The 21,960-nt window shown below is 35.4% G+C and overlaps 1 protein-coding gene across 1 annotated transcript in view; it reads left to right on the forward strand.

The window, feature by feature from the left end:
• Nucleotides 1-12,875, forward strand: part of LOC149567221 (uncharacterized) — a 170,712-nt gene extending 157,837 nt beyond the window's left edge. The window contains exons 14-15 of the mRNA XM_089820399.1: nt 11,883-11,951; nt 12,125-12,875. Of these exons, the coding sequence (XP_089676525.1) occupies nt 11,883-11,951; nt 12,125-12,397 (342 nt within the window). The 3' untranslated portion in view covers nt 12,398-12,875. The remainder of the gene's footprint in view (nt 1-11,882; nt 11,952-12,124) is intronic.
• The last annotated feature ends 9,085 nt before the right edge of the window (nt 12,876-21,960 follow it).

Below are 21,960 nucleotides of genomic sequence, written 5' to 3' on the forward strand. Positions count from 1 at the left end.
TTTGTTTTTTTGATAGACTGCACATTCCTATAAATATTGCAATACATCTCCTTTAAGCCTCTTCCATGAAAACCTCTCATTGAGCTTTCTATAGGTTTTGAGAAACCCTAGGTGTCTGACGAACGATGAGTCATGTATTTCCTTCAGGATTTTTTGTTTCAGTTTGGATTCAGGCACCAAGTATATCTGGTCCTTGTAGTAAATGATGTCGTCCACCACCTTGTAATAGTCATCTTGAGTGTCGTCGTCCATTAGCTTACATGCAAATGTGTTTTTGGAATATTCTACCAATAAGTGTGCTTTCCAGTCAACTGAGATCTAAGATAGTAAACAAATAGTAGGTTTTCTTGATAGGGCATTTGCAACCACATTGTTCTTCCCCTTCACATATTCAATGTTGAAATCAAAAGCCTAAATTATACTTACCCATTTTTGTTGCCTTTCGTTTAGATCTCGTTGCTCCAAAAAATATCTCAAACCATTATGATCAGTATGAACGAAAAACTTGGCACCTACCAAATACTATCAGAATTTGGTTAGAGCATGCATGATGGCCAACATCTTTGTCATAAATGGAATATAGACGCTCCGTTTGTGTAAGCTTTCGACTTTCATAGGCTAAAGGGTGTCTATCTTGCATTAATACCACGCTAATTCCCTCTTTGGATGCATCACTCTAGAATGAATGGTTGTGTGAAATCGGGTAAGATGAGAACCAGACAAGTGCTCATTGCTTCTTTTAACTTATCAAAAGTGCGTTCCACTCTTTCATTTTATTGGAAGGAGCCTTTTTTAGTTAGATCTATTAATGGTGCACTGAGTTGAGAGAAACCATTTACAAACCTCCGGTAGTAATTGCACAGTCCTAAGAACCCTCACAACTTAGAGAACGATTTTGGTGTGGGCCAATCCAGGATAGCTGGAATCTTCTCTTGGTGGACCTGTACTCCATTTATTGACAATGTGCCCTAGGTATAATATTTTTGTCATTCTTAATTCACACTTGGATTGCTTGGAGAACAGTGACTGGGCCTTCATGATCCCTAGGACTTTATTTAAGTGTTTCATGTGTTCTTCCCAAGTTTTACTGTAAAAAAGGATGTCATCAAAGAATATCAGCAGGTACTTACGCAGTTGTTTGTTGAAGATGCGATTCATGCAAGATTGAAAAGTAGTTGGTGCATTCGTTACTCCGAACGGCATGACCAGGAACTCATAATGCCCGTAGTGACATCGGAAGGCCGTCTTCTCCACATCTTCTTCCTACATGCGGATCTGATGGTATCCGAACGAAGGTCTATTTTAGAAAAATAAACCGCACCATGCAGCTCATCCAACAATTCATCGTTCCTAGGAATGGGATATTTATTTTTTATCGTCTTCTTATTTAGCACATGGTAGCCCACACACATGTGCATCGTCCTATCCTTCGTTTTTACCCATACCGCTGATGATGCAAAAGAGCTAGAGTTGGGATGGATCCATCCTTTCTCGAGCAATTCCTAAATCGTCTTCTCAATCTCATCTTTGAATTTTTTGGGATGATGGTATGGTGTGGTGATAACTAGTTTCATGCTAGCTTCCAACTCAATGGTATGTTCAAGCTTGTGATGGGGGGGTATGCCAGGAGGAATGTCTATAAAACCTTCATTATAGGTACTCAAGATATTTTGAAGATCATTATTCCAATGGGGTGTCTATTGTCCTTTTATAGGTTCCACCGAAATGAAACAATGTGCAGCCCATGCAATGTCATCATGCCGAAAGATTGCCTCCATCCAATGTACCAAAACTTCCTTCGGTCCCTCATTGGCCATCCCACAGAGAATAACCTTTTTCCCATCGACAACAAAAGTGAAGTCCATCCGTTTGAAGCTTTGAGTGTCTCCATCCATTGTATGCCCAAAATAACCACCATATCATATAGGTCCACTATAAAGAAATCCTCCATCACAACGTGGTTAGCCATGGTGATACTTAGTTGGGGAACAAGGTGCATGCAAGGCAAAAGTGACCCTTTGGAGACCTTGACCTGAAATCCTGCATGTGTCTCAATAGGTAGACCTCTTCTTTTCGCTAAAGACGAGTTTATGAAGTTTAGAGTGGCTCCACTATTGAGCATCACAATGACCTTTTGTCCTTGAAGGGTCCCATGAACATGAAATACCATACATCTTGGGCTCCCAGCTAAGGCAATGGTTCCTCCATGCCATACCAATGCAGTGATTCTCTTCGTATGGTTTAGATCAACCATTTTGGAGTCCCCACGGGGGTGGTCGTCCTCATCATTAGATACAACTTCAATGTAGTGTATTTTTCCTTTACTGAGACATCTGTGCCTAGGTTCCCACGGTCCCTTGCAATTGAAACCTAATTTCTTCCTTTGGAGCTCCTATCTGGTAGCTTCGTCCAACGAAGGCTTCTTCGACAGGTTTATTATCTCTGTCCCTTGGAAATACTGGCGGTTTGGAGTGTAAGTACCTTGAGAGGATGATGTCAATGATGATGCCATGCTTCACGCCTTTTTAATAGCCTCTAAAAGGGTGGTAGGATTGAAACCTTTTACCCAACCCCTTAGACGTACTGTCAGTCAGTCCATGAAGAACACTATCCGTCTCCTTTCGGAAATGTTCGTGAACAACACAAAGTTTTTGAAATTTTGTGATGTACTAGCCCACCGATCTAGTTTGCCTCAGTTGTGCCAACTCTTTGAAATTAAGTTCTGAACCTTTGCCATCAGATCAATCTATCAATCTTTCAATGAGTTTCGCATAAGTACTTACTTGGTCATGCCCCAGTGTGATAGTGCCATGATGCCACCATTCATGCGCCACTCCCTCCAAGTGAAGTGCTGCAAGTTTAATTGCTTTTTCTTTTGGCATTGGATTAAGTTGGAAGTAAGTATTGGCCTTCATCACCCATGCTTGGGCAGATATGGATCCGGATCCGTCAAATGGTGACAAATCTACCTTACTCAACTTTCTTCTAAGATCATCATTAAAATATCGTCAGTTTTCACCTCCGGAATATCTTATTCTCAATTCTGTGTAATCTTTGTAGCATATATCCTCCAAATTTGCATTCTTCCAGTCTTCTCTCAAGTGTCTTGGACTTCCTCAAAGTTTGTTTGCTTTCCTCCATGTGGTACCTCCATTCGTGGAGGAAAAGACGACATAGAAGGTCGAGAGCATGTTGGATGAGGATTTGCCTTACTTGATAGCAAGTTGGCGTTGTGACCATTTTGTTCACCAGATATTTTATTGTTTGCCAATTTCTTGAGAGTTTTTTCCATAAGTCACTGAGTATTATTGATCTGAGCCTGATTTCTTGAAAGATCCCTTAGTATTGCCATGATTTTGGCAAGAGTGGGTACTTGATCTGCCATTCTATCAACTGAATGGGATCTTCTTCTCTTCCGTCTATAAACTTTCATTCATTGTTCATAGGATGGTAGGATCGTTTGTTCTAATACCACTGTATGGCAATGAGAAGACCGTATGGCGGTGTCTTACAGGAAGTGAACACAATAGAGGTCATACAGTGGTATTGGGATGCAATTGTGAGCCGTACGAAGCTTCTGAAATGACCGTATGGTATTAGGGAGATGTTGTACGAACTATGTCTGTACGGTGTTGATCTGGAGCCGCGGGGGAGGTGGAGTGCAATGTCGTATGGTATAGCCGTACAGTATGTGGAGTGGAAACTGTGAGATAGGAGGAATGAATAGATTGTACGGTGGAGCAGTAGCTGATTAAGCCATATGGTATAACCATACAATAGGTGTTGTTTAGATCAAGGAGCTGGTAATAGGCTGTATAGTGTGTGAGGTTGAGCTACACTAGATACCAGAGCAATATATTCACCAACTACGCTAATCAATGCCAAAACAATTGATTCAATCCGAATCCAGAGATGTAGATATGAATCTGTAACAAAGATGGTGCTCTAATTTTCCAGATTTGAGCAAAGTAATACATAGATAGAATAGGTGGTTGAATCTCACCGAAACCAAAATAGCCAAGTAAGATCTTTCACTTTTGAAATGGCAAACAATATTGAACTCCAACAGGAATTTACATTGAAAGAGAATAATAAAAATCGCATACCAACTACTTCCTACATGTCGTGCTTAAATACCCTTCGGAGAAACTTTGCAAGGGTTTACAAAGATATCCGATGGCCACTCCTACGGAAATAATGAAATAAAAAATGGGTCCAAGATATACTAAATCAATCAGCCCAAAAACAAAAGTTTGAATTATTTATTTTATGACGGGAACATTACATTAACTATTTGGATCTTTATCGATATCCTTTGGAGGGCAGTGATTCTATGGTTTGGTATATATTGAAAGCTGGGGCTCAATTGGTTAAGGGTCTTTTTTGGATCTACAACACAGGCTCTAAGGCTCTCTTTTAGATGGATTAGTGGGGCTTTTAGGGCTCCTCGATGTGTGTCTTGTGTTGTAATAGGAGGAGTTTGTTTCTCATCTTCTCTTTTAATGTTCCTTTGCTAATGAGATCCAACACTTTTGGTGGGGTGTTTGGGGTTAGATCTACAAGCATTTGTTCTCTTTGTCTGAGTTTTGGGCTCATTTAGATAAAACCCTTGCCAAAATTTATTTTCGTCAAGTTGCCTGTGATCTTGATCCTTCTTTTATTAGTTGGCACATTTTGTTGGGGAGGTATTGAAGGATTTTTCTAGGATGCAAGGATGGGTACATCCGTGGAGGACTATTCATTCTCCTTGTGAGACTGTTACGGTTGTGTGATTCGACTATAGTTGTAGGTCTTGGCGATGTTATTTGCAATTGTCTTATTTTTCCTCTTCAAGGAGGTACTCCAGTGTATTTTAGTAAGAGTAGGATTAGTAGAAGCAGACATTATTTACAATGGATCAAATTGAGAGAGTTTGTGGACATACCTGCACAAAGTTTTAAAAATTACCACTAATGGCTCATTCCAGTGGAATCTTGGGCATGCTGGGATTGATGTTGGCCGAGATAGTTCTAGTGATGTTCAGTTTATTTTTTGTTTGTGTATAAGGGCTTTCATACAAATAATTTAATGGAGGCTCTTTCCATTTTGCATGTTGTTTGAGGATAGATCTGCACTTGGTTGTGCAGGATTATTTGTGAGTTTAACTTTCACATGGTGGTGACTTTTTTAACTAGGCAAGAGCTTGGGGATGTTAGTTGGCACTTAGCATTGGCTATCATACAAATTTTCCAATTGTGCAACTCCTTGGATTTCGTTGCATTCACAAACATTCCGAGAGAATGGAATGGTGTTGTGGATTGTTTGGCTAAATAAGCTTTGGGCCAAATCCAAGATTGAAATATAATGGCTAATGAGCAAGTGCCTCCTGATATGTCTCATATGTTTGATTGGTTAATGGATAGTGACAGGATTTTGTAGTGTTCTTTTTGTTGGGCACTCTTATTGTTTTATATCTCTTTGTGTTTGAATAAATTTTTACCCCTCTTTTAGTTAAGCTTTGCTTCCATCTAAGTAAATATTATAAAATGGGTGTTTATGGCAATCAAGGTTTGATTGGTAAGATTCTAAACTGTTGATGTTTTGGTACCTTTAGTAGGATAAACCTATCAGATCAAAGAGAAATTAATATAATTGCAATGATTCATACACACACACAACTATTATTAAGTTTGCCATTATATTAATTACATTAATGAAGGAACATCTCTCTTCTCGGTTTATTCCTTGTACAAATCCAAAGCTTGCTTTCTTGGCTTCATCGAATCTGTTCCAAAGCTGCTTTCTTTGAATTATATAGTCTGCTAATTGATGTGTGAAGCGTACAATATGACAACAATCACAACCTGGGCCTTAAACGGGCCTGTAGCATTACTTTTTGTGCTTTTTATTTGCAATAGAAGAATGATGATATAAAATTGTTCATTGTAAAATAGTTCAGAATTTAGGCTTGGTCTTTGGTTATAGATGGAAGGATTCTTCTGATTGACTACAGGGTGGTTTAGAGAGCTATTGGAAGGAGTTGGCTTTGCCTTCTCACAAGTGCAATTCCTTGGTGAGACTGAATGTCCTAGCCTAGGGCAATGATTCATCTAGTAAATACTCTATTTCTTTAGGTTACTTGGAGGTCCAAAGGCACTTGTTTGGAGGTATTGAGGTCCCTTGGTGGAAACAATTTTGGAATAAATTTTCCTATCCTAAATGCAAATTTTTCATGTGACTATCGGTTCATATTCAATGTCTTACATGGGATAATTCATGCAAGTGGGACTTTTAGGGCTCCTCGATGTGTGTCTTGTGTTGAAATAGTGAGGAGTTTGTTTCTCATTGTTGCAGTGGCAGAGAAGAGAAATGCTATAGGAGGCAACATTGTTGAAAATGTAATAGGAAATTTAATGTTATGTTTTAAATGCTTTTAGTTTTTGAAGTTTGTAATAACGTCCTACATGTGGTGGCATACCTAGAGTAGCAGTTCGATAAGCTCTCCAGATATAGCCACCTAGGACCAGGTGTGTGGATCTTAAATTAGAATATTTTTTTTAGTTTGTAGGTGGAGTGTTTAATGATTTTTAGAATCCAATAATAGGTAGTAGGCAGTTTTTGGAATATTCTTGATTTAGACTATCTAATATTGGTAGGAAAAGAACGTTTCGGATTCTTATCCTTTTCTTGGATAGAAGACGAAAAAAAATGTGGATATTTAAAATGTGGCCTACTGCATGATTGTCAGATTCCAATAATAGGTAGTAGGCAGTTTCGGATTCTTATCCTTTTCTTGGATAGTAGACGAAAAAAACGTTTCTCATCCTTTTATTAGAAAAGGAGAGTCAGTTTTAAATAAGCCGGTTGGCTATCTAAGAGAGGCATTCAAATTTGGGTAATAGAGAAAGTTTCAGTTTTTGCCTTGTTACTCTCTCATCTTGTAAATCGGTATCAAAAAGAAAAAAAAATCAAAGTGGAAAAGTTTTGGAGATGATTTTCTTTATGCGAGTTCGATCCCGGCTGATTGATGTCATGCCCCTTGAAGTAACTCAGTTGAGTGACTGATTCCTCCTGAGTTTTCCAAGGTGTGGCTCTGCATCATTTTTGCTATCAGAGCTCAGCAAAAGGTTTGGGAAAAAGTAGTTGTGTATATGTTTGTGTGATTGTGAAAGATTGAGAGAAATAGTCTGAGAAGAAGTCCAGGAGACTAGATAAGAAGAAAATAACCTACCTGAGGAATGATGGGACAAGAAGAAGCAGTTGTATTGTATCTTTTTAGAAGGTATCGACAGAGAAAGGATTCTAAACAGAAGGAGATAGAGGAAAAGAAGAAAAGAGAGAAAGAAGAAAGGAGAAAACAAAGAGAAGAGCTAAGCAAGATAGAAGAGGAGATAAACAATTTGAGAAGGAGACTTGAGGAGAATGATGCTAAGTTGAAAGAGAATAAAGCTAAGTTGAAAGAAGTGCAGCAAGAACACAAAGTGCAGCAACAAGAAGTGCAACAAGTATCTCTTGACGAGAGCAGTAACAAGACAAGCCCTATTGGATTTGAATGCAAACAATCTGTGGTTGGAACAGTAACATGTCCTTTGAAAATAGAGAAGAGTACAATGCTGGAAGGTACTTCTACGGAAAAGATTTTGGAGGCAACTGATTAAGCCTTAAATATGCATAATGAAGAAAAATGTCAAGAGGAATGGCATGAAGATGAAGCTAAGGAATGTGTAACAGCAAGTTCTAAAGAAGAATCTGATTTATGGAAAAAATTTGCAGCCATTGTGGGAGAATGAAAAAGGCATGGCGGTAGTACGGAAACTCAGCTTCAAGAAGAAAGGAAAGAGTGCAATACTGTTATTGTTCTTGAGCAAAGTTGTAATAAGAAAGAGATATTTGAAAGTGAGATTACTACAGAAGATCAAGATGATGATAAATGTTTAATAAAGGAAGAAGAGATAAATACGATTCTTAAGATTCAAGATGTGAAATTGGTTGATAGTCAAGAAGCAAATAAGTTTATGGTTACTATTGATGAAGATAGATATGATGCACATTACATGGTGTATAAGGAAGCTCATATTCAAAAAGAGAACTCAAATAATCTTAATGCTGATGATATGTTTTCTTCTAATAATGTTTATGCAGGGATGCAGATTTCATGTATAGTGAATCATGCTGGAGAATTTTCTGTGACATTTACAGCATTAAAGAATCAAAGCTACAATGTGGAGAAGTTGGATATTATCTTTGTTTTTCTTGTAGATATGCTCATCCTAGTTCAAAGAAATTGGAAAGTTCGAAAGAAGAATGAGATTCATTTCTACAACACATCATCTCAAGAGGACTTGAGATTCATTCTATAGGGGAGTATGTTGCAGTGGCAGAGAAGAGAAATGCTATAGGAGGCAACATTGTTGAAAATGTAATAGGAAATTTAATGTTATGTTTTAAATGCTTTTAGTTTTTGAAATTTGAAGTTTGTAATAACGTCCTACATGTGGTGGCATACCTAGAGTAGCAGTTCGATAAGCTCTCCAGATATAGCCACCTAGGACCAGGTGTGTGGATCTTAAATTAGAATAGTTTTTTTTAGTTTGTAGGTGGAGTGTTTAATGATTTTTAGAATCCAATAATAGGTAGTAGGCAGTTTTTGGAATATTCCTGATTTAGACTATCTAATATTGGTAGGAAAAGAACGTTTCGGATTCTTATCCTTTTCTTGGATAGAAGACGAAAAAAAATGTGGATATTTAAAATGTGGCCTACTGCATGATTGTCAGATTCCAATAATAGGTAGTAGGCAGTTTCAGATTCTTATCCTTTTCTTGGATAGAAGACGAAAAAAACGTTTCTCATCCTTTTATTAGAAAAGGAGAGTCAGTTTTAAATAAGCCGGTTGGCTATGTAAGAGAGTCATTCGAATTTGGGTAATAGAGAAAGTTTCAGTTTTTGCCTTGTTACTCTCTCATCTTGTAAATCGATATCAAAAAGAAAAAAAAATCGAAGTGGAAAAGTTTTGGAGATGATTTTCTTTATGCGAGTTCGATCCCGGCTGATTGATGTCGTGCCCCTTGAAGTAACTCAGTTGAGTGACTAATTCCTCCTGAGTTTTCCAAGGTGTGGCTCTGCATCACTCATCTTCTCAATCAATGTTCCTTTGCCAAGGAGATCCACCACTTTTGGTGGGTTGTTTGGGGTCAGACCTACAAGCATGTCTTCTCTTTGTCTAAGTTTTCGGCTTGTGGGATAAACACTCTACCAGAATTTATTTTCTTCAAGTTGCTTGTGATCTTGATCCTTCTTTTATCATTTGGCATGTTTGGCTGGAGAGGAATAGGAGGGGTTTTCAGGATGCAAGGATGGGTGATATACACTTGTAGAGAATTATTCATTCTCTTCACAAGTCTCTTATGGCTGTATGATTTAACTGTAGGTGTAGGTCTTGGGGATGTTATGTGCAATCATCTTGTTTTTCCTCTTGGAGGAGGTACTCTACTGTATGTTGGTCAGAGTGCTATTAGTAGAAGCAAACATCCTTTCCGATGGATAAATTGAGAGGGTTGTAGGACACCCCCTCCTCGCAAAGTTTTGAAAGTTACCACTAATCGCTCATTCCAGGTTGTTCTCATTAGTGTTGGCTGAGATAGTTCTAGTGATGTTTAGTTTATTTATTTTTTTGTTTATAAGGGCTTTCATACAAATAATTAAATGGAGGCTCTTGCCATTTTGTATGTTGTTGAGGGTAGTTGTGCTCTTGATGGTGCAGGATTATTTGTGAGGTTGACTCTCACGTGGTGGTGACTTTGTTAGCTAGGCAAGAGCTTGAATCTTTTAGTTGGCACTTAGCATTGATTATCAGACAAATTCTCCAATTGTGTAACTCCTTGGAATATGCTGCCTACACAAATATTCCTAGACAATAGACTGGTGTTGCAAATTGTTTGGCCAAATGGGCTTCGGATCAAATGCAAGAATGCAATATAGTGGATAACAAGCAAGTGTCTCCTGATATGTCTTATATGTTTGACTAGTTAATGGATAGTGACAGTATTCTATAGTGCTCTCTTTGTTGGGCACTCTGATTGTTTTGTATCTCTTTTGTGTTATAATTAAATTTTGCCCCTCTTTTAGGTAAGTTCTACTTTTGTCCAGGGAAACATTCCAAAATAGGTGTTTACGGCAATCAATGTCTGGTTGGTAAGGTTCTAAACATTTTTATGTTTCCATATCCAATTTATTGAACTGGTTAAATTTAAAGCTGTTAATTTTGTTTCGAAATGATGAAGTGAATACACCTCATCAAACCATAAGCATAAGCTAATCTTTGAAAATTCCATGTACACTAGCCTAATGGAAGCCTTGGTAAGTTCTAAGACAAACAAAGATTTCATGCAAAAATTATACAATTTGCTTCTAGTTCTCAAACACATGGTGCATGTAATATGAAAATGTTCTCACATTGCTATTAAGAAGGTTATTTCAGAAGTCGGTTACAATTGTTGCTTCATCTTTGGATTAATTTTCATCATTAATGATTCAGATTATGTTTTGAACGTTGCTTTGGCAGTAGTTTCAACATGTCTTTGATATTTCGTCAATAAAATTCTATTCCAGGATATTGAATTCTTACAATGACAATGTGGAGTACGTACTTGTATATGTAAAATGGGGTTAGAACTTAGAACGCATGAATGTACCCTGATACGTGTTCAATTTGTTAATAAAGCTCATTTGAAGACTTCTGAGCTACCAGGTTTGCTCTTGGACCTGGGAATCCCTCGTTTGATTCTCTCAAACGTCTGGTCCTCGGAAAATTCTGTCGAAGCCTTCCAAATAGACTGAATTTGGCTGGGAACTTCTGGGCAATTTTGGTTTCCAGCAAAGGAACTCTGACATAATTTCGGAGAATTTTGAGAGAATTTGGTTGAAAAACACCTATTGTTGACTTTTCAAAAAAATAAAAAAAATCCAAATTAGACTCAAGCACATGATGAGACTCAAACTACTTATCATATTTAATTTAAATTAATTATTAAATGCTACTTGAGAAGAAGAATCGAGATGTATAAAAGTGGTGTGCATCTCTTATGGGATGTATGTATTATGTAATGCACCATAATTCGTGCATATAGCCTAACATGTATTAAAAACCATCGATTGAACAAAATCTAAAGAGATCTTTACTGTGGACAATTCTGGATCCAAAGCCCGCTTTGTTGGCTTCATCCAATCTGATACAAAGATGTTTTCTTTGAATCATCTAGTCTGCTAATTAATATGTGAAGCTTACAATATGACAACAATCACAACCTTGGCCTTAAATGGGCCTGTAGCATTTCTTTTTGCACTTCTAATTTGCTACAGCAGAATGATGATGATTTGCTTGATGGTTTTTGATGATATTTGATCAGTGATGGCTGATTATTAATGTTGACATTATTGTTTTTGAATTGAAACGTTGATATGGTGGTGTATTTATCCATGTTGTTAGCATAGTGGTGTATGAACTTATTTTCTTCTGCTTATATACATATAATAAAAAACATATATTCTTGTACAGACGAACCTAAAATGAATTTGAACCCAATCAAAAAACAATTGAACAAATTTCGAACCCAAATCCATACCTGAATCCGAACTGGCAACTTAGTCAAATTCTTATAATGACAATCTGGAATATTGCTACTTTTATATGTGAAATCATAAATGTGCTTATAAACAATGAATATACCAAGATAGAAAAAATTATTTGTGATTACCTCAAATGCCACTGTTTTCAGCATTAAATGTACAGATGAAATGCACATGCTGTGTCTACTGTTGGTACTATATTAGAGATTCATTTTCTTCAGAAGCTTCAAGTTTGTACATGTTGTATAAGCAGTATCCAAATTGATATCTTTCAGGGACATTGGCCATTTCCTCGTGATAAGCTTATGCAGGGGTATGCATACATTCTCACACATCCAGGAACTGTAAGTCACATTTTCCTTAACTTCATCACTTGGGATAATTTTGTTTACCTTGAAAGCAGCTGGGAGCTTACAATGCATGTTTTCACCACAATTTATTTCAGTTCAATTCTTATTTTTTGTGGTTTTACTTTATTGAAAAGGCTAACATTTTTTGATATAACGTTAACATGCAGCCAGTTATTTTCTATGATCATTTCTACGATTTTGGTCTGCACGATCCAATTACAGAGTTAATTGATGCCCGCACTCGTGCTGGAATTCATTGCCGTAGTCCAGTGAAAATCTTCCATGCCAACACTGAAGGATATGTTGCACAAATTGGGGAAAACTTGGTAATGAAGTTGGGACAATTTGATTGGAATCCTTCCAAGCAAGATATTTTATCTGGAAACTGGCAGAAGTTTTTGGATAAGGGTGCAGACTATACAATATGGCTAAGAAAATAAGTTCCTCCAAACACAAATTCTGCAGAAGATATTTCCAGTTCACTGGAGTGGTGGTCTCAACGAAAAAGGAACTGCTGCTTAGTAAGAAATATTCATGTACACAAGCAGTTGACAAGTCTAATGTGAATTGCTTGTGTACATTGAACCTGCTCATCCAGGCTTGTCAATATTTAAGTTTTACAACAGTGATCTCTCCATTGATCCGAACTGTAGAAGAAAAGAACTTGGGAAATGGTACATTTATTTGGAATACTGGGAGTCTTTTCCTCTGAAAATTAAAATTTCTTTTCAATAAGGTAAAACCATTTGAGTTTTGGACAAGAGAGATTCCTAATGGAATATTCTTCTTCCATGACAAACAATTCTCTGATGTCCAATTGTGAAATAAAATTTAGATTTGAAAAAATACTCGTTGAAAGGAAATGAGAATTATGAAGCATTCGAGTAACAAAATTCAAACATACATCTTGGTATTCAAGCTTCTAGAGCTGGAAGATTTCCAGAAGCATAAAGTTATTTCAGTTTTAAATAAGTCAAATATCCACACAGCTGAGGAATCCCCCTATCAATGCCATCAAACTACAATAGCATGATAACCAGGAAGTTTGTCATAAAAAATAGTATCAGAATTCAATAAAACCAATTTATAACATTATTGAGTCCTTGTGTTGAACTTTCCAGTGCATATCATTTTCAAAAGAGGTTTGGGGTGCACTGCCTTCATCTCTTCAATTTCTAAGTTTGTCAGTAGGAAGCTGCAGATCTGACAGTTTCCTTTCAGTCTTTGGGTGGATCCACATGCTAGTTGGTTCACCTCAGCGTTTGATGTTTCACATCATATAAATGAATTGACCGAGCAGTCCATGGGATCCAAAGATGAGAACAACACAATGACTGTTATTTTCTGACAGTTCATGAGAGATCAAGCAGCCTATAGAATACAGTGGCCATTAAAGAACCATTGGACAAAACTCAGAAGCAACCATAGAGCAACCATTAATCTTTTGTTAATCAAGTTTCTTCTGTTGTGAATTTTAACCAGTGATCTGCCATCTTTAGAATCTGTTCCTCTAACAAAGTATTCAGAAAATGAATTTTTAAAATATCCACGTTTGGAATTATATTTGTACTAAAAAATTGAAAAAGATACAAACAGATTATTTATCATTTTTATATTTATGTATAGAATATTATATTTGTAGCTTTACTTTTCGGGAAATGGTAATATTATTGACATAATAAACATAGCTAATAGACAGAGATATAATTCAAATTTCTCAATAAATTTCAGTGTTTTTCAACTTTAAAATAAATATCAAATGGCATTAAATGAATTAGATTGACTAGCCTATTTAGAAGAATAAAATTGGTAACTTGTGTGTGATCTAATTGCTGTAATTTTTAAAAAGGTTTGACGAGTGGAAGAAAAATCAATGTCTTCTTAAGTTCCTTTGAGGTGCAGGAACTATAGCGAAGGTTTTACATCTAACAGTGATTAAACTCTCATATCTCAGCCAATCAAATTGCGAGAAACCCTTTGCATAGCTTTATATTTTGCTATTTGAGATTAAAACAGGCTCAAGGATTAATGGAAGAGAAACTTGGTGGCCTAATATTGACAGTTACAGAATGGCAGGAAAAAAATATAGGTTCTCGATGCAAGAGAAGACATGACATACTATTTATCTGTTAGTGCTTTGCAGATAGCATTATTATTATTATTATGATGTTTTACACAATGAAAGTGTAGGTTTCAAGTTCAGAACATGCTCACATGGCTAATGAAGATGATGTATGATGACATCTGTGCTAACAAATGCAGAAACCAACATCCCACCTCCAAATGGCAGTGAGATTTATTTAAGATGTGATGGTAACTGGTACATGATAAAGATGCAACTATGATAGAGGAGAGAGTCCTGGCTGAAGGGATTCTGGTCTCCACAATAGGAAAGATGTTGTCTCTCTTTCTGATAATGATTCAATTGCACAATGAATACCTAAATTGGCATGTTCATGATTATGAAATTATGCTCTTAGGATGTAATTTTTTCCTGTGACTAAAAATGCAATTTAATGTATATTCTAGAAGAGGATTGTTTGACTACTCTGCTTTGGAATGGAGGTGGAGTACATCTCATGTCACACTTTGGTCCCTAGGCTCCACCAAGGAACTTTGCTGCATAATTGTTTGTATGTTCTTAAATATCTGTTTGCTTGAAGGGACTTTTTTTGTTGTAAATCCATACATTGGGCATTTTGGAATGGCAGGAATTCAATGGTTGGAGGTTAAGGGAAAGCTCAAGAAGTTCACACAAATTGGCATCTAGATTGAGAAGTTGATCATCTCTAACCTCTCTCACACATGAAAAGCAAAGACAACTAAGGAGCTAAATGATAGCCTCGGTTTCTTCATGTCCATTGTTACCTGTAAGCCACTAGTTTTTAGTGGCTCTAATTCTGCTAATTTATGAATTGCAAAAGGGTAAAAGTGAAACCTTGATCTAAACTTTTGGAATCCATAGGTCATTATGAGAAGTTTATTAGGGTATCCTTGATTGCCCTACTAAGATGGGATCAATTCATAAAGAGGGTGAGCAAGAATTATTAAGTAGCCTGGGAGGCTGTTGGAACATACAATTTAGCTAAAGCAAATATGCTTCAAGAATTGAAAGATATATTCAAGGACAAATGTCAAAAGGTTATCTTCTAGTTCTATCATCTTGTTTATTTTATCCCCTGCAAGCCATATGGTAATTATTCCCTTTTCATTGATATGTTTCCAATTTAAAACTTTTTCCATATCTAAAAGATACATGTTAAAAGTTACATTGCATGAATCAGCCTAGATTGCATTCAATGAGGGTGATTCAGTTCTTGATAAGGCTACATGGGTAATAGAGAACAAGGCACTTGGAAAAGCATTTCCTCCCTCCAAAATTGGGATAAATGACATTTCTCTTCCTGCCACTTGGAAAAGCATTTCCTCCCTCCAAAATTGGGATAAATGACATATCTCTTCCTGCCGTGCTCCTATGGTAGAAGTGGACTGCACATTTCCAAACTTCATATCCACTTGGTACTATCAATTTTTTCTAGATGTGTATTCTACTATCCAAAGAAAGCACTTCCCTAGCTCCCCATTGTGAGACTTAGCTCCGCTGTTGTAGAATTTTATCAAATTTCTTGAATTTAGGTCAATGTATTGTTTTTTATGCAGTACTTTTAATCTCTATATGAATATGTAGCAGATTAAACAATAAGGTCCCCAAGTACTATTACCACTTCTTTTAAGTCCAAGACCATATAGTGTTTCAAACGTTTTAATCAATCTCTAACCACACACATCATTCTTCTTTTTTGTACATCTAATGACAATCACGTTTCTTTTAACTGTGCACAACCTTGTGTGCCACATAACATAGATTCATATAGATGACATTGAATAGGACCTAGATCTTAAACAAGTTTTAATTAGAACGTGGGTGCTTAGGATTGTAGGTTATGCTCTTTCATGATAACTTCAAAAAGAAAATGATAATCTTAGAACAAATTGATTACATTGTTAGTCTATTGTATTTCATACTCTATTAGAATTAACTAGATTTCTTCTTAGAATTTGGTTTTCGTAAAAAATGAAACATTCTAAAGAGAAAGCTACATAGTGTCACTTGGCCTTGATGGTTGTCAAAAACTCATCTCTTTATGAACAAGTATTATAGAACAACAAAAAAATGATTTTGTTTTTGTCTTCTTTCATCAAGACTATGAAGAATCATTGGTATACATTGAAAAGGGCTTGAACAAATAAACATGAGAATAAAGTGTAGCTTAATTATACTTGTCAATGGGAAGACAAAATTGAAGATAGGTATTCACTACCTGAAAATGGAAATAACTCTCCAACAAACAACTTTGTTTCTTATTTGAAAAATTATGATAAGACATCCATTTGTAGGGGCTTAAGAATCTCCTCATTGAAGAAATTGCAACCTTAAGAAAAGAAGGAAATTCTATTTTGAAGAGAAAAAGAGGCCCAAGATGCACTTTTTAAATATGAGACAAGGCTAATTGAAAAAATTTGAATGAAAGAAGATCCATTTCAGAGTAGCAATTATAGAAGGAAAATAGATTTCTATGCCAAATTTCCAATCAACTATTATGCCACAAATCTCAATTTGGCCAAAATTTGTTAAAGTTGTTTCTCCATTTGAATTGTTGTTTTATCTTCAACCAAATACTAGTTTGGAGACAAGTTTCGTCTTTAAACCTGTTGGTGCATTTTAAAGAGGATTACATAGAAACAAAGCCTTCATAGAAACATCGACTGCTGTGCATAGAAAAATTGACCAATTAGCATCAAAAAATGAATAAAATTTTAGTAGTCTAAGATAAGAAACCCTAAAAAGCAACCATTTAATAATTAATACAATTAGTAAATGTTACTAATGCATAAAGTGTTATCTTAAGAGATAAGTAAAGGTGACTTTATCATCAAGTTAGGATGACTTAATAATTAAGTTATTTAATTATACTAAGATCTTCATGGCTTTATTATTATTCCCTTTCCTTTGGGTTTTTTAAGTCCCATTATCTAGTATTGTCAAACAATCTTCTACATATGAATCTAATTTTGAGTTTAGATTGATTATTTATTCATTTATCCCTATATAATTTGGTTCATTCTTATCATAGTTGATTTATAATGAAGATACTTTGATTAGTTCAATTTCAAATTCAAAAAGAATTTTGTCTTTCTTACCCAATTTCGTAACTTTCTTTTAGAGAAAAGTAGAAAGATACATTTAAATGGAAAGGGAATGGGACATTATTATATACAAGTTTGTTAGAGCAATTTTCTAGATGAAGGGTCACAATTGGAATAAATTATAATAGCTAGTTGCAAATGGGAAAGGACTGCAAGATGCCCCCCTAACTAACCAATAGTCAAGCAATTACTTGACAATGGGGAACCCACTGGACATTGCAAAAAACCTTACTAAAACATTTTGAATAAGTTTGACTTCCCTTTCTGATGTAGAGGGACTAGAGCTCTAACACTTAACCACTCCTAATTAAGGGTCTAATCCTTGAACCATCCAATGGTTCTTGTTTTCTTGTTCTCTTCACCAATCTTGGCCTCCAAGACTCTTACCCTAACTTGCCTCCTAGGTATAGTTGGATTGGTGTAGACTTAATCTTCCTTATCAAGGCACTAGTCCTACTAGCCCTTCCTACCTTTAGAACCCTAACCCTTGCTTAGGATCTTAGTCTCACCTTTCCTTTCCTTTCACTGATCTTTTGGATACCTTTCATATCCCTCTTGAACATATCTAACACCCTTGGTCATGTCAACAATCACCAAAAAGTCACTATCCTCAAATAGGGCTAATTAGGCTTATTTGCATTAGGTCTAGTAACATTGTTTTATTCCATTTCTCCAATTCCTTGCACATAACCACATGAAAAACCCTATGATTCATAAATCTATCATCTAGCACTTTTAGAATCCAAATTCATAGAGTCTCAAAACACCCACAGCCCTATTCACCCTCAAGCCCTAGTTTCTAGGCTATCTTTTAGGCCTCTGGACCAAGTTTCATTAAAAGACCTATAGAACTCTTCAAACATATCTACAACCTCCACAACCACTTGATTCATAAAGGTAACATCATAAGGCTTCTAACCATGCCATTAGGTTAGCCATGTTAAATCATGGGTGTGTTATGCAACAAGTTCTTCTTATTATCTTGGTTCACCTACTCCTAACAGTCAGCCTAGGGCATCACTCCATAGCTTGCAAACTAGTCAGAAAATTGCAACATAAAACAAAAACCATATGTACAGAATCTAACCTATCATCCCACAAGATTTCATACATTTTCCATCATGGATGATTAGGTTAGAGCCATTAATGTGACAACCCTGTGAATAGGAGTCATAGACCAGTCACCAAGAAAACTGCCACAATTCACCAACCTTACAACTTTAGACTAAGTTTTAGTATGAAAAAGAAAGAAAGATGAAACACTACACTACAAAATCTAGAAGTAAGATCATTTTTCTCAATCTGTACACAGTCGTACTAGGGCATAAAAGCTCTGCAAAAACAATGATAATCAAAGGAACAATTCATACAGTTTGCTCACACGTGTGGGATATGACTGGAAATCATTCTAACCTTTCGAAATATGCATCCCATGCTCAAATAACTGATCATGAGTGGTTACAATTGCGCAAACTATCATTTGTAACTTTTTGCAAAAATTGCAAAAGCTGCTCAAGCAACTTTACAACTTTTGAGCAATTTTTGCTCTTTACATCTTTTGATCAAATGGGTACATCTAGCATATTAGGACCCTAGTTAGGATTCCTAGGACCTAATAACTAACCAAATACCTTAGTTTCTCATCCCTAGAAACTTTTAACCCATTGAGCAACTTTTGACAACTCTAAGACCTAATGAGCCATTTTGGCTCTTTTACAAACACATTGGGACCAGTTGGATTCCAAGGACCATTGGGAACTTATTAAACACACACAACCTCTTAAATAACCCTAATCAACTCCTAAAACTAAAAATAGGGGAGGTTCCCTACACCACTTTTGAGTCAGCTTCTTTCAAGCCAAATTCTCTAACAAACAAAAGCATTGGGAATATGACCTAATGTTAGGTTAGAGGAGATGAAAAGAAATTTTTTCATCTTTTGTTAATGGAATGTTTCCATGGCATCCCCTACCTAGTTATTCCAAGATTATTTTTAGTACTAAGCCTTACCTTTATATATTGAAAAAATGCAAATTACAATAGAAAGAATAGTAGTTCGAAGGGAACTTGCAATAAAATAGAGAATGATTATACAACACATAATACAAATAACTTCATAATATAGTAGCAAATGAAATGAATCATACATAAATCCATAGATATAATAGGTCATATAGGTAATGGTTGTACATGCACATAACAGACAAATTACAAACCACAACCACTTTTATACAAAATTTGGACAAAAGGATGAAGTCCATGAAGCACACCAAAATTTTGATTAAATGATTTATGATCTTGTTGTTCATGTTTAAAGTTTGTCTTCTCTATTATACATCTAAACATTCATCATATATTGTTATTACAAACATATAGCGAATCTCAAACAAAAAAACAATACATTACATTTGCAAACTTTATCACTATTTATTTTCAAAACCATTATCTTGACTCAAATTCAAATTTCTTACAAATATTAAATTATATTTTTAAAAAACTCAAATTCATCGCAACCTAGCGGTGAAGTGGGGAAGCCTCCATCTTGGAGGTCTTAAGTTCAAAACTCGCATTGTTAGAATATTAAAAAATATATATATTAAATTATAATTTTAAAAAATGGCATACAAATCATACTCACTACATATACTACATTGAGATTATAAAAAAAAATCAACCTTGGGTTACTACTAGCAAAGAAACCAGACATAATTAAATGACAAAATATTTCAATACCCTAAGCATAGAGAAGGTACAGTGAACAAGGGTTGATAAACCTGATAAAATCCTCAAACAACCTATCAATCAGCTGAGCTTCCAAAACTACCATCCATACAAGTAGTTGTTACCCAACCCCTTCCTGGTAGCATTATAGATTTTGGCCCAGTAACCTATAGATAGCTCACTTCAACCTATAAGATGAGGCATGGTCAAAGCACTTGTCTAGAATAAAATCATTCACGTAATAACACAATGTGGCTATCTAATTCTAGACATAATCAACTCATAAATTTTTTAAATTTAAACCTTTTTTTGAAATGTATATTTGTGAGACAAACTACTATATCTTTTTTATGTTATGCAAGGTCCTTTCGTTGTAGATACAACTACTCTTTTGCATTGAGTCTTTGGTAATAATGTCTTGCTAGTGCACTTTGAAGAGTGACTTCTATTTGAACAACAAGAGGCTAATGAAAGAGTTTGAAACAACTAGAGGTTAATGAAAGAGTTTGAAACAACTGGAGGCACTTAGATATGGGTCTATTAACCTCTAGTTGTTTAGATAGAAGGCACTATCAGTTTGATTCATGATCTTCTTGTGCATGTTTAAAGTTTGTCTTCTATTTTATGCTTCTAAACATTCATCATATATTGTTATTACAAACATATAGTGAATCTAAAACATAAAATAATACATTACATTTACAAAGTTTACCACTATTTTTTTCAAAAACCATTGTCATGACTCAATTTCAAATTTCTTATAAATATTAAATTATAATTTAAAAAAAATGATATACCCAGGCTCTCACAAATTTTGTTGAACCTCTTGGAAATGCAGTTCTAAATATTTCATGAGAGGACTCAAATATCTCCTTGGATGTCTTGTAGTACTGAAACTCCTCTAGTAAAGAAGTCTACATTAAGATATTGTAGTTGACCATTTCTAGTGTCTCCTCTCCTGATAGAGGATCCCTACCTACAAAAATAAACCCACCTAATATCAACTCACCATAATCCTTACTAAAACATATTATATATTTTTGGACTATATGTGACACTACTTTTGTAAGAGAAGAGCCAAGGGTACTCACCATTTACACTGAGTGAGAACTTGTTGGGATAAATTGTTTTGAATTCTTAAATGTGAGTCTTATGTGAAAGCTCCATCTCCCATGCTTTCATTAGGTTCTATACAGTTTCTTCTAGGGAACCTTTGGACCATACCTACACAAATGATGAAATCCTTGATAAACATCAGTTGATTTTGATGCTTAATTATGGAGGTAAATGTTACTAATCCTCTTATCGAAGCCAAAAAGGATATACATGATGCAACACACTCTTGATAGATCTATCATAATTATGAAAACAATTTCTTAGATCTAACAGATGAGATAATTTGAATTGTGACAAAGTTGAACACATCTTATACCATCAAAAAGATCTAAAAAGAACACTTGATAGATCTAACATATAAGTTAATTTGAATTTAGACTAGCTTGAAAAAATCATATAAATTTGAATTTAGACTAGCTTGAAAACATCATATACCATTATAACCATCTAAAAAGAAAACACAAAAGATCTAACATACAAGTGAAATCACACTGACTCCTCAATAGTAGGAAATTATTCCATGAGGATCTCAATTTCTTTCCTACAAGAATCACACTAAATCCTTAACTTCTATAACTCAATTTCCATATGCGATGGAGAATTTATGTCAAGAACCTGCAATCTTGCTTTGATATTCATACCATCAAATGAAGTTAAATCAAATGTAACATTTGGGTATTACAATTATCATTCACCTTATCAAATAATCAAAACAAAATATACAACTCCACTAACTTTAGTTCCTATTAATAATAATAACACTTTGCAACTTTGAGTACCAGGTGCTAAACATGATTGCATGCTTATAATTATGTTAGCTCAAAATACAACTCCTATGCAACATTAAAAGTTGGGTTTATGATATATCAGTGCATAAACTACAAAAAATTACCTTCTTGTAGAATCTCTTGAAAACCTTGAATGCAATTTCTCTTTCCTTTAGAGTTGAGTGGCTTCC

The sequence above is a fragment of the Cupressus sempervirens genome, chromosome 3, assembly GCF_028749045.1.
Source record: "Cupressus sempervirens isolate cs-2001-9-10 chromosome 3, ASM2874904v1, whole genome shotgun sequence".
In the NCBI taxonomy this organism is placed as follows: domain Eukaryota; kingdom Viridiplantae; phylum Streptophyta; class Pinopsida; order Cupressales; family Cupressaceae; genus Cupressus; species Cupressus sempervirens.